This window comes from Babylonia areolata, chromosome 14 (assembly GCF_041734735.1).
Source record: "Babylonia areolata isolate BAREFJ2019XMU chromosome 14, ASM4173473v1, whole genome shotgun sequence".
Taxonomy (NCBI): Eukaryota; Metazoa; Mollusca; class Gastropoda; order Neogastropoda; family Buccinidae; genus Babylonia; species Babylonia areolata.
Genome location: NC_134889.1, coordinates 36288421 through 36302886, shown reverse-complemented (window position 1 = coordinate 36302886; position 14466 = coordinate 36288421). Strand labels below are relative to the sequence as shown.

The following is a 14466-nucleotide window of genomic DNA, read 5'->3' as shown; positions in this document are numbered from 1 at the left end:
GAAACTTGGGAAAAAAACAACAACAAACAAACCAAAAACAAAAAAACTTTATGCATGAGGACACTAACCTTTATGAATGAGGACACTAACCTTTATGAATGAGGACGCTATAACATTCTTGAGTCTTTAAAAAATTGGCGTCTGTTGGTAGAGAAGCATTTGATGTTGTTTGTTGAAGTAACAGCAGAATAAAAAAAAAATATATATATGTGACCAAGTGCTATGCTTGCTTCAAAAACTGCTCACACACGAGCTACAGCAGGCGACGTTTTCGGAACTAATCTGCTGTTCCTCAATGGCCCATGCAGATATGTGACGCCATTGACAGTTGGAACGCAAAGCCGCTTACGTCATTTTGTTCTCGCCAGACAGCCTACTCCTCGACCAGCCTGGCAGTATGCTATTGGCTGAGTTGGAATCTGTGTTTCTGCTCCACTGTATTTGATTAATATATCTTTTGTCGGATCAATAAACTACAAGTATTTTATACTGGCAGAATCATCGCAATTCCATCTTTAAGTCTATTCCATTTGTGTTTGGCTACGTTAAACTGATTTAATGCAGTTTGTAATTTTCAGCGACAAGCTCGCTAAAACCAACCCTGTTCAGGTGACTTAAATTAAGATTATAAATTCATCTTAAATAATCAACACTTCATTTTATACTCATTATAAAGTAGGTGTTGAGCTCTTTCTTTTGCAACTTATCCAACGTAAATCGGTTCAGGAATCATTTAGAAATCTGTCACTGAACACCTTATAAGAAACACAGTTGTTGTCGGATTTGACCAGATTAGGGTCGATCTCCTTCAGCTCACGTGATTGCCTTTGTAGTTCGCTTAATCTGCATAAATTGGCAGATCGAGTAATGAGTGGTCACTTCATACCTGGTCAGTCATCTGACCAGAGCTGCTCTCTCTCTCTCTTGCTGCGTCACGAGCAGCGTGTGTCGTGTGTGTTCTCACAATGGCTGACATCTCGCTACGTATCGCTGCACTGTCTTCTCTTTTTATGTCTTCTCTTCTTATGTCTTCTCTTGTTATGTCTTCTCTTCTTATATCTTCTCTTAGTTCTCTTCTCATAGTCTTCCTCTTAGTTCTTTTCTTATGTTCTCATAACTATTGTAAATAAAACAATAGAAAAACCCATTTGTTACTGGCCTATATATGTTCCTGGCCTGTGCGCGGGAATTCTTGTCTATCCTTTAATACAGTAAATCATCATTAGTTCTTTTGTACCGTCCATACCCTATTAGAACCACTCGGTTCAGGTAACACGGCTACATATATATTAAAAAAAATTTTTTAAACTTTATAAATAAGTCCGCAATAAAAAATTATCGATTTATTAATCTAATGGTGTTTTTTTTGTGGGGCATCCATTCTTCTCTTTTTTTTCCCCAAACTTTTCCCGTTTGTTTTTTCCTCTTCTCTCTCTCTCTCTCTCTCTCTCTCTCTCTCTCTCTCTCTCTCTCTTTCCCCCCCTTTTTTGTCAAAAAAAACTATCCAACACAGTCTCCACTCACACGCACAATGACTAATAGCGTTTCCTCAGTATTTCTCTTCTGTCTGGCCCAACAATTTTGCTCCAGGGTGTCTTGCTGCAAGCACGCGATCTAGGAATGTTTGATGTCTGCACACAGTTGTCTGGGTTCTGTTGTTGTTCTGGTGTGATGCTGCTTGCGTTCTTAGCGAGTGTAACAAGTGATTTTTCCCGTACCAAAGGAGGACGGATCTGGGTGGGGAGGGGAAGGAGTGGAGGAGGGATCTGGGTGGCGAGGGGAAGGAGTGGAGGAGGATACTTCATTATCTCGCTCAGTGGTAAACGGGTCTCATTGGCAAGACTCACGGAAAAATGTTGTGCATCGGTATGGTTTTCACAGACTACCTTTCAAACTTGTTCAAACGTACAGTCATGATAATGCTGCTGCTGCTGCTGCTGGTAATGGTGGTGGTGGTGGTGTTGATGGTGATGTTGGCGGTGGTGGTGGTGGTAATCGTGATGGTGGTGGCTGTTGTTACAGCTGAACATTAATTTTCCAGAGAACCGTCATGAAAACAGGACGTGGTGTCGGTTCGGCAACAGGGTGGTTTTGTTATCGGGTGGCCTGGTTTTATTTCCAGTCATCTCTCTCTCTCTCTCTCTCTCTCTCTCTCTCTCTCTCTCTCTCTGTGTGTGTGTGTGTGTGTGTGTGTGTCCCTCTCTGTCTGTCTGTCGCTCTTTTGCAGGTGGACAGACGATCGCCAAATGACTTAGTTTTCAGTGAGCTTGGTAGGTACCCGATATATATTAATTCGTTTGTAAAATGTATCCGGTATTGGTTAAAACTGGTTCAGATGAATGAATGCATATTGCCTGCTCAAGCTTATAAAGTGTTATTTGATTTGGATGCCAGGGGAAGGGTAACATGGGTAACGAGCATTCGAAAATGTTTATGTAGTAATGGTTTTGCATTTTTATGGCTTAATCAAGGGATTGGATGTGTTCATGATTTTCTTGTTTGCTTTAAACAGCGTATGGTCGACTGTACATGGCAGGAGCGGAACGAACGACCATGTACAAAATAGTGAAAGATTTTCTTTGTTCAGATTGTTTAGAAAGGAAGCATTTCGCAGAACCATATTTAGCAAAGAATATTAACCGAGTCACTGGATGTGCTTTAACAAGGTTTCGTTTTGGTGTATCTGATATCAACCCACACAGTAAAAGATACAAGCCCAGCACTGTAAACGATATAGCATGTCCGTTGTGTAGATCTGCAAAAGTAGATGAAGTCCATTTCGTTTTCTGTTGTCCTGTATTAGATGACTTGAGACAGATATATTCCGTTGAGATACTATAGCAGGCCAAGTAATTTCCAGTTAGTATTACTTCTGTCTTTCTGTCTTCTGCAAATGATAACGTTTTTTCGAATCTTGCCATATTTATCTATAAGTCATTAAAACGACAGAGTTTCATGACTGGTTTAACAGAACAGAGCTTTGTTTGAGCATACATGTTGTAAGATTATATCCTTGAAGTTATGCTAATCTATTCTTACAAAATATGTAATTACCTCTTCAAATGGGGCCATGGCCTTATTGAATGAACTTTCGTTTCTCTCTCTGTGTCTGTCTGTCTCTCTCTCTCTCACTCTCTCTGTCTCTCCTCTCTCTCTCTCTCTCTCTCTCTCTCTCTCTCTCTATATATATATATATATATATATAGAGAGAGAGAGAGAGAGAGAGAGAGAGAAAGAGAGAGAGAGAGAGATTTTATACTTCTAGCTTGCTACGAAGAGTCAATTGCGGATTGTCGGTGTTTTGAAACTTATGAATGGAGGATGTTAAGTAATTGAGGAATTTATATTGGGACATACTTGCACAAACACTCTATGAATACAAACAGATGTCGAACCCTGTTTATAATGCCAGGCAAAAAAAATCACGTCTGTACGGAGACTACGATCTACACGCGAACAGACGGGGAAGATTGAGATTGAGAAAGGGGCCATTTCAGTGAGTAACGAACGCATTAACAGCAGCAACAACAACGACACCACCTCCAGCATCAACAACAAAGAAAATAACCCATCACACGAACCACAAGATCGAAGTCTGAACGATTTTCACAGCTGAACACAAAACATGGCCGGCATGGACGAGCACAGGAATGTTGGTTCAGCCATTATCGCGCACTTACAGCACGGGTACGTGCCGTGGACTGACCCAGGACGAAACCAATTTCAGCCATTACCACCGTACAACATTTTCGCAATATTGTCGCTCTCCACCCACCACCCACCCACCCTTGTACAGACAACCTACCCACGATACACACGTCACAGCTACCTGCCCAGGAACATCGGACCGGAGTACCGGAACCTACCCAAATCCCCCACAATTAGCTCGCCTTGTTCTTCAGCCCCGAACATCTAAACACCGGAACCCAGAGAAACGGATGTCACACATAACCCACTCCGTTTGTTTGCTTCGCCAGGTTGGTCCGACAAGAACTTTGCTTTCCTCACAACCCGTGGGGGTGAAACAATCAATGTATGCCACCCTGTTGTGGGTGTACATAACCACGGAGAACATAACAGCAGCCACGAAAACAGAATATACGCTAGAGTTTCACGCATCTCTTCAGCACAAGTTTTTAACAGAAGCAGTGCAGGAACGAGGCAAAGCGCTTGCTGCTGCTGCCGCTGCCGCTGCCTGGTTCGTTGGCCGCTATTGACGAGAACACGTCGACAGAAGTGGACCCCATTAGCCCGAGACGTACGTGGCGGACTATTTGCTGGTGCCTTGATGCAACTTCCGGTGGCACACCAGGACATGGTTCTCCAATTTTCCGCCCTGATCGATGCGTGCGTTGGCAAAATGGCGGGGCTGAGTGGTGGCTGAGGTCGGGGGGGAGATCGGCGGAGGGGTTGGGGCGGGGGAGAGGAGGGGGCGGGGAGCAAACTGGTTGAAGGCGTGCAACGATTTCGTGGACATTACTTTGCTCTTACTTTTTCTTCTTCTTCTTCTTCTTCTTCTTCACCTCCTCCATCTCCCCTCTTCTTCTTCTGCCTAATTCTTTACCCATTAAAGATTCAATCAGTCAATCAATCACCTCCTCCACCTCCTCCTCCTCCTCCTCCTTCTTCTTCTGTCTTACTCCCAAGCTTGCTCGTGCCTTCATGAGGTGGCGTACTGTGAGCATGCTCTGTGTGCGGTAACGAATGCAATCTATTAAAGTAACCCCTTTCTGAGCATAATAACAACACTGCCGATGTCTTTTCATTGCTGTGAACGGTCATTTCATGGTGATACCCTTACCCTATCCTTGGTGGGTCTTCTGCTTTCCCAGCGACAGCTTTTTTTTTCTGTAGGCATGCAGGATTTCAGAATATAATCTTATATTTTGTATTCAGAACTCTGCTGCTAGCCTCATTTATAGATAGTCTAGAAATCAACATTGCCCTCCTCAGCTTCATAAGTTGCACTAGCTTCCGATTGAGCAAAGAATGGAGTACAAGTGCTGTCTTTGCTTCAAAGTTATCACAGGCTCTGTTCATCAGTATCTATCTGAGCGTGTCCATATATACATTCCCCCCAGGACCCTTCGATCCTCTGCTGGCACCAGGCTCTTTCAGCTTCCTACTTTCACACGCAAACAGCTTGGCCAACGAGCCTTTCCTTTCACAGCAGCTGAGCTCTGGAACTCTCTGATACACTCTCTCCAGCACAGTCAGTCCCTGGAGTCTTGCAGGTCAGGCCTGAAAACATACCTTGTTACCCATTACTATGATTAAGTCATGCACCATCCATGAAGGCTCTCCTTCCATCCACAGTGATTACTTGATTGTGTGTGTGTGTGTGTGTGTGTGTGTGTGTGTGTGTGTGCGTGTGCGTGCGTGTGTATGCGTGTGTGTGTGTGTGTGTGTGTGTGTGTGTGTGATAAGTTACTTGTTATCTTTTGCGTTATACACCATGCCATATTGTTGTTTCTTGGGTATTATTTTTTGCTCTTACTGTAAAGTGCCTTGAGTGCTGGAAAGAGCTGTATCATTTTCCATCATCATCATTATTATTGTTATTGGGCTTTCCTGTGCCTAACTTAGACACAGTGGATATGATTTTACTGCCGGAATGGCCGTAAAAGGCCGATAGGAACTTTATCTTTTTTCTTCGATAAACACCCTAAAAGAGCCCCATTGTGGTGCTCTTTGATCACTTCCTAATTTTCTGTACTAACAAAACACCCTAAAAAGGCCTCATTGTGGTGCTCTTTGATAACTTCCTATCTTTCTGTACTAACAAAACACCCTAAAAGGGCCTCATTGTGGTGCTCTTTGATCATTTCCTATCTTTCTGTACTAACAAAACACCCTAAAAGGGCCTCATTGTGGTGCTCTTTGATCATTTCCTATCTTTCTGTACTAACAAAACACCCTAAAAGAGCCCCATTGTGGTGCTGTTTGATCACTTCCTAATTTTCTGTACTAACAAAACACCCTAAAAGGGCCTCATTGTGGTGCTGTTTGATCACTTCCTAATTTTCTGTACTAACAAAACACCCTAAAACGGCCTCATTGTGGTGCTGTTTGATAACTTCCTAACTTTCTGTACTAACAAAACACCCTAAAAGGGCCTCATTGTGGTGCTCTTTGATCATTTCATATCTTTCTGTACTAACAAAACACCCTAAAAAGGCCCCATTGTGGTGCTCTTTGATCACTTCCTAATTTTCTGTACTAACAAAACACCCGAAAAGGGCCTCATTGTGGTGCTCTTTGATCACTTCCTAACTTTCTGTACTAACAAAACACACTAAAAGGGCCTTATTGTGATACTGTTTGATCACTTCCCGACATTTTGTACGTTCGAACAAAACACCCTAAAAGGGCCTCATTATGGTGCTATTTGATCACTTCCTAACGTTCTTTACTAACAAAACACCCTAAAAGGGCCTCGTTGTGGTGCTATTTGATAATTTCCTAACGTTCTGTACTAACAAAACACCCTAAAAGGGCCTCATTGTGGTGCTATTTGATAACTTCCTAACTTTCTGTACTAACAAAACACCCTAAAAGGGCCTCGTTATGGTGCTATTTGATCACATGCTAACTTTCTGTCCTAAAAAAACACCCTAAAAGGGCCTCATTGTGGTGCTATTTGATAACCTCCTAACTTTCTGTACTAACAAAACACCCTAAAAGAGCCTCGTTATGGTGCTATTTGATAAACTCCTAATTTTCTGTACTAACGAAACACCCTAAAAGGGCCTCATTGTGGTGCTATTTGATAAACTCCTAATTTTCTGTCCTAACAAAACACCCTAAAAGAGCCTCGTTATGGTGCTATTTGATCATTTCCTAACGTTCTGTATTAACAAAAACCCTAAAAGGGCCTCGTTATGGTGCTATTTGATCATTTCCTAACGTTCTGTACTAACATAACACCCTAAAAGGGCCTCATTGTGGTGCTATGTGATCACTCCCCAACTTTCTGTACTATCAAAACACCCTAAAAGGGCCTCATTGTGGTGCTGTTTGATAACCTCCTAATTTTCTGTACTAACAAAACACCTTAAAAGGGCCTCATTGTGGTGCTATTTGATCATTTCCTAACGTTCTGTACTAACAAAACACCCTAAAAGGGCCTCATTGTGGTGCTATTTGATAACCTCCTAACTTTCTGTAATTTCTGCTTTTAATCAAACATACCGAACAAAGGAGATGATGAAATAAGCCAGGTATGTACAGCTTCAGTGACGTTAACCCCTTAACTCCTGAACCTTGGGGAAATGGGATCAGTGTGATATCAGTGTTAACTACATTCCTTACTCTCTCTCTCTCTCCCTCGCTCTCTCTCTCTCTCTCTCTCTCTCTCTCTGTGTGTGTGTGTGTGTGTGTGTGTGTGTGTGTGTGTGTGTGTTTTCCTTCAAATTCCTATTTCAACGGTATTATTCATATTTCTTTAACGCAGCCAGTTCTGTGCATTTTCTGCAACAAGACTGTGCTTCATAACTTGTGCTCAATGTTTCAATGTTTAGTGCTGCACAGTGCTGAACGAATGAAATGTGTTTGAACTAGGTCCGAACAGAGAATGGTGACTGACATTCTGACCTGTAGACTCTGTGTGGTAATGTCCAATTTTAGCATCCTGAATTATAGCACCTCTTGGTTGCCATGGTTTGGACGAACAACGGAAAAGCAAGATGGTAGCACGTGACTTTAGTGACTGACTCCACATCAGAATAGAGTAACGAACAAAACACGAATCCACCTAAAACGGGTCACAACGTCTGCTAATGGTAATACGAGTTGAAATCCACCTAAAACGGGTCACAACGTCTGCTAATGGTAATACGAGTTGAAATCCACCTAAAACGGGTCACCACGTCTGCTAATGGTAATACGAGTTGAAATCCACCTAAAACGGGTCACAACGTCTGCTAATGGTAATACGAGTTGAAATCCACCTAAAACGGGTCACCACGTCTGCTAATGGTAATACGAGTTGAAATCCACCTAAAACGGGTCACCACGTCTACTAATGGTAATACGAGTTGAAATCCACCTAAAACGGGTCACAACGTCTGCTAATGGTAATACGAGTTGAAATCCACCTAAAACGGGTCACCACGTCTACTAATGGTAATACGAGTTGAAATCCACCTAAAACGGGTCACAACGTCTGCTAATGGTAATACGAGTTGAAATCCACCTAAAACGGGTCACAACGTCTGCTAATGGTAATACGAGTTGAAATCCACCTAAAACGGGTCACAACGTCTGCTAATGGTAATACGAGTTGAAATCCACCTAAAACGGGTCACAACGTCTGCTAATGGTAATATCGTTTCATAAATGCACAAAAATTGCCGGTAAGATAGGTGCGATAATTCAGGATGCTAAACTTGGACTTTACCCCTCCCGTCTATATACCAGCGAGGTGACAGCCTGTAGTCTGGTGCACAAGGCGTAGGCGAAAGGAACGTATTATGACAGTCCCAAGGCGAAATGCGCGTAGGCAAATCGCGCGTGGGCAAAACTCGCGTAATTGATAGTCTGTAGGCGAAACAGACCTCGGCAAAACGCGCGTACTTGATAGTCTGCAGGCAAATCGCGCGTGGGCAAAAACGCGCATACTTGACAGTCTGTAGGCGAAACGGGCGTGGGCAAAACGCGCATAGGCGAAAAAGTGGTGCACCGTTTTCCGGCTGACGAGCGCAATCGTCCGTTAGCCACACTCACGGGGTGAACGGTGATTGTTGGCGTCAGACACGTTTACTCTTGGTTTATCGTATGATCATGCTGTTTTTGAGACCTCCATGCGGGGACAGTCTGATCTTTTGGCGGCCTTGGCCTTTACAGACGATAAGTGATGATGGCAATCTGCGATTGACCTTTCCTGGATCATGTCTCTTCGATGAGAGTACCCCACCCACCCACAGCACAACCGCCATATTGGCAATTGACTCTGATGCTGCCATGAAAAGTGCGCCACTGTCTTTTTTCTTTTTTTCTTTTTTTTTTTTTTTTTTCATGGCAGCAATTTCAAGGGATTGGTCATTTCTTGCATGGAAAGACCCCTTTGAAAGCTACATACAGGAAGGCACGAACACGCCAGCAAACAAAATATTTTCTGTTCATTTAAGTCTTGTTGTTGCTGTTGTTGTCGATGGTGTTGTTCTTGCTCATGTTGTTGTTGTTGTTGTCGTCGTCGTCATCTGGGGTTGTTGGAAACCATTAAGTTCCACTTACACATGAGATGAAGAACATTGCGATTTATTCACACACACGCACGCACGCACGCGCACGCGCACACACACACGCACACACAAACACTCCACCTCTACGCACACGCTCACACTTCACTTAACCAGTTACACACCATAGAAATATAACCCAAGAAATCTTCATGACATAGGAAGTTATTTATTTATTTTTTTTTTATTTTTTAATTTCCTCCCAGAAGAAATCTGATCATATTTTTGCTGTTGTAACCACTGCTTGTGCGTCCACTACTGCTGCTATTGCTTCTGCTACTACTTCTTGTACTGCTGCTAAATAAAGAAAATCCATTATTAATAGGTATTTGTTTTTTATGTGTTTTTTTTCTGTTTCAGACTTGCCGTGACTGACGATCTGTCTGAAAGAAATCAAGGGGTGTCAACACCAGTTTCAGAAGCCGCGAGACCCAGAAAACAGTGTGGACATGAACAATAGTGAGTGAACTGACTGAAGCAAGTACCACTAAACCTTCACTCCCTTGCGTCTGCCAGAACAACTCTTGCATGCTGGGAACCGTCAAGACAGCTCGTTTTACAAAACCACGAATCTTATGAACTCCAATGCACTGAAAACTGTTCATTCTTGACCTACCTGGACTTTAGTAGTCCACAGCACATATGGAAACAAAGCTGTAAAAAAAAAAAGAAAAGAAAAAGGTACCGATCAACAAACTAATATTTTTTGGTCATTCTCTTTCCCTGCCTGTGACATAAATTATTCATTAAACGTGAACTGTTGTTGTTGTTTTTTTCTGCAAAGCAAACACGTGAAATACGGAATTACTTGTCAATCAAATAACATACTTACTCTTTTTTTTTTTTCTTTTTCTTTTTTTTTTTTTTCCTATCTCAGATTGTCACAATGACAATACAGGGTTATATCCGTTTGCCTGTTCCTCGTTTTATGGTTTTGTTCCTCGTCATTTTCTACATTAACCCAACCATCACGGAAGCCCAAAACTCGAAAACGCTAATGTACGGGGATACTGACTTCGTCAAAGCAGCTTCCGATTCTGACCTTTGCGAAAAAGATGACGCCATCGCAACTCTGTGTGGCGCATGCGCAGCCCTACCACAGATGATATCACTTCCCGTGGAGCAGTGTTGCAGTGATGAAGACGCGTTGATCGTGTGCAACACATGTTTGACGAATCCAGACTTGTGCCTCTCAGAAATGATGGCTATAAAGGACGCAATAGCAGCTTCTGATCCAGAAGATCCGGACAGTCCCTATGACGCCTCTGACAGCACGGCCGTCGGTGGCACATACTCTTCTCCAATCTCCAAGGAAAACAGTCCCGACGATGTCGGTAATGGCTGGGGTTCGCTGGGGCTCGGGAAAAGATGGGGTTCCCTAGGAATAGGGAACGGGAAAAGATGGGGCTCTCTTGGCATTGGGAGAAGCTGGCGAACGCTGGGAATCGGAAAAAGATGGGGCACCCTTGGTATTGGGAACGGGAAAAGGTGGGGTTCGCTGGGAATTGGGAACGGGAAAAGATGGGGTTCCCTGGGAATCGGAAAAAGATGGGGCACCCTTGGTATTGGGAACGGGAAAAGGTGGGGTTCGCTGGGAATTGGGAACGGGAAAAGATGGGGTTCCCTGGGAATAGGGAACGGGAAAAGGTGGGGTTCTCTTGGGATCGGGAAGGGCTGGCGGACGCTGGGAATCGGGAAAAGATGGGGTACTCTCGGTATCGGGAACGGCAAAAGGTGGGGTTCCCTGGGAATCGGCCACAGGTGGGGGCGGAGGTCCACGGGAACGCCGGACAAACGATGGGGCACGCTGGGCATTGGGAACTGGAAGCGCTGGGGAAGCTTGGGCCTCAGCTCCCGCTACCGGCTGGGCAGCGGGAAAAGATGGGGCACTCTGAGCCTGGGGAAAAGAGCCGACGAAATCCTAACAGCTCTCGATGACAACGATCAGAGATCCCTCAGCTCCTTATCAATGGCGAGTGGTGGTGAGGGCGAAGAAGACAAACGCTGGGGTACGCTCAACCTGGGCAAAAAACGAACGGCTATCATCGGCGAGGACGGATCACAGCCTGAAGGCGCGGAGGAGGGGGAGGAGGACAAACGGTGGGGTACCCTGGGCATCGGGAAACGCTGGGGAAGCCTGGGAGGCTTTGAGGGGTTCAAGCGGTGGGGTTACATCGGCCTGGGACACAGGAACCCCGCCCAGAGCGCCAGACTCAGGAAACTGGGCAAGAGGTCAGTGGAAGGGGCGGAACCCGCTGAGGAAAACCGTCCCCAACTCACACGCAGAGAGGCAGCTCTAGAGAAACAACGGAGGTGATGATAAGGTGGAGGAGACGACGAGTCCAGGAAAGGAGAGAAAGAAATGGGGGGTTCATGGGCATCAGAGAGAATTTGGGTTCTTTAGCTTGGTATCAGGAAACTGAAAACAAAGGAAAGGGAAAATAGGGATTCATTTAGTGGTATCAGGACAATGAATAAAAAGGAAAGGGAAAATAGGGATTCATTTAGTGGTATCAGGACAATGAATAAAAAGGAAAGGGAAAATAGGGATTCATTTAGTGGTATCAGGACAATGAATAAAAAAGGAAAGGGAAAATAGGGATTCATTTAGTGGCATCAGGACAATGAATAAAAAGGAAAGGGAAAATAGGGATTCATTTAGTGGCATCAGGACAATGAATAAAAAGGAAAGGGAAAATAGGGATTCATTTAGTGGTATCAGGACAATGAAAAAAGGGGAAATTGGGATCCATTTAGTGGTATCAGGACAATGAAAAAAAAGGGAAATTGGGATTCATTTAGTGGTATCAGGACAATGAAAAAAGGGGAAATTGGGATTCATTTAGTGGTATCAGGACAGTGATAAAAGGGGGAAATTGGGATTCATTTAGTGGTATCAGGACAATGAATCACCTCACCAGTTCACTGACAAACAGCGAGAGCAAAAGCAAACTATGGTGAATCCTGTGGAACAAAAAAGATACGAAGACTACAAAAGAAATTCCCTCCCCTTCTTTGATTTCAGATTTGTATTTGAAAGACAGACAGTCCTTAGAATTTGTATTTGAAAGACAGACAGTCCTTAGAATTTGCCCGTGTTTGTATTTGAAAGACAGACAGTCCTTAGAATTTGCCCGTGTAATTATACAGTTTAAGATATTTAGTCAGACTGAAAGTTCGTTAAGGTTCCTTTTTCAAACATTGGAATATCTAAGAAACTGAAGGCCCGTGTGATAGTTCTGAACGGTATATTTTCAGGTATTTATCATCACAGAATATACACGCACAACGTAAGCGTCGGCAAGGTTCTGTTTACCGATGCAATGCTTATTTCTCAACCGAGTGCAGACAATCAATACAGTCAATAGGAGTGTCATGATTCGAGCCACATCTGAATTTAAAAAACGGATATTAAAATCTCTTTATTTTTCTTCTTTAGCACACGTCAATGTTGAAGGACTGAAAGCAGGGTTGTTGTTGTTGTTATTTTTTTGTGCGTGTGTATGTGGGGGGTGGGGAGGGGAGGGGGTGTGATACTTGTTTTCAAAAGTAGCATGTTTCCAAGTCACCTCCCCACCCTTTGACCCCCCCCCCCCCTCACCACTCAACCCGCCACCCCCATCCCCACCTTTCTCACATCAGATCCTGGTACATTTCTGATTGATTGATTGATTGATTGTGTGTCCGCCCATCCACGCTCTCTTCACAACCCCCGTTGCACAGTGTCGTGTCGTAAACACTGTCCATCTTTCTCAGCTGATGACAACTTGAAACAGTGAATCATTCTGACGCTGTCCTGTGTCTTCTTCTTCTTCTCCTTATCCTCCTTCTTCTTTCGTGGGCAGCGACCCCCACGTTCACTCGTATACACGAGTGTTTTTTTTTTTTTTTTTTCTTTTCTTTTCTTTTTTTTTTTTTTTTTTTTTTTTTTTTTTTTTACATGTATGACCGTTTTTACCCTCGCCTTTAAGGCAGCCATAGTCCGTTTTCGGGATTGGGGGTGGGGTGGGGTGGGTGATGACTATCCTGTGAAAATGGAGGCCATTTTGCATTTGGTATTTTGTTTTGGATTTTTAAAATGAACCTGTGTTCTTTGCCCCGGAGTGTTTTTTTCTCAGGCTAAAAGCGGAAGAACAAGGGAAACAAACCTGAGTTGAAACGATAGTAAGCTAGGAAAGAACTGAACCAATCGAACTCTAGCAGTATTTCCCCCCACCCAAATACGTCTCATCCATCAATTCCTGTCTCGCTGTTTTGGGAACCAACTCAAACCAAAAGACTCATAGTTTACAGCTGTTGGGAATCCGTAAATGAATAAAGAAATTAAAAAAGAAAAAAAAAAAAAAAAGATTTCCTCTCACCACCGAACCTCTTCTGTTTCAGGGAGTCTGGAACTATTTTTTTCTCTCGATAAGAATTCTTAGCTTTGGAGCTCAGTGTTTTCAATCGCAAAGATTGGTATGGAAATCCAAACCTTCAGTTAATCATACAAAAAAAGTAATTTAAAAAAAGATAAGCTTTGAAAACTCGCTAGTTTAAATTGCATAGATTGGCAGGTAATGAATTCACAAACCTGTTGATGTTTTCTTTTATTATTGTTATATTGCTCTTCAACACAACCTCAAAGCCTGTGACATAGACATCGCTTCCTGGGAAACAGATGCCCTTGACCGCTCTCGCTGGAGGATGCTGTGCTGTTTGAAAACAAAAGAACGCTGGCCATTAAGGAGAAGCGTGAGCGAAGGAAGCAGGGCTCAACTTCTGGAGACGTTTTCCCTTGCAATACCTGTGGGAAGTGCTGCGCATCCAGAATCGGCCTCTTCTCCCATATGAGGACACACACCGACAGATAAGCCTGCCTGCCTACTCATCCGTCGGTCCGACGGGAGACACATATGACCTAAACAGGCTGGATGTCTGACAATTAACACTGCATATTTCATGAACTGACATGGGATAATTACATTATTTTTTTTACTGGTATCATAATCTTGTATTCTTGTTCTTTCACGAGTAATTACAAACCGAAGTATTTTCCTTTGCGTACCTTCCTCTTTTTTTCCCTTTTCCTTTTTTTTGGGGGGGTGGGGTGGGGGGTGGGGGGGTGTTATCTAACCCTTTTGCTCATTTCGTTTGTGGCAAATGAATTTCATTGCTTTGTTTTTTGTCGTGTGGGGGTTAGCCTGACTGCATTTATTCTATCATGGGTGGCAAAATAAGTGATTTT

At 43.4% G+C, this 14466-nt stretch overlaps 1 protein-coding gene across 1 annotated transcript in view; it reads left to right on the top strand.

Annotated features, from left to right (window-relative positions):
- The window catches only part of LOC143289610 (uncharacterized), a 41446-nt gene extending 28333 nt beyond the window's left edge, over nucleotides 1-13113 (top strand). The window contains exon 3 of the mRNA XM_076598652.1: nucleotides 9600-13113. Within this exon, the coding sequence (XP_076454767.1) occupies nucleotides 10126-11556 (1431 nt within the window). The 5' untranslated portion in view covers nucleotides 9600-10125 and the 3' untranslated portion in view covers nucleotides 11557-13113. The remainder of the gene's footprint in view (nucleotides 1-9599) is intronic.
- Nucleotides 13114-14466: the final 1353 nt, after the last annotated feature.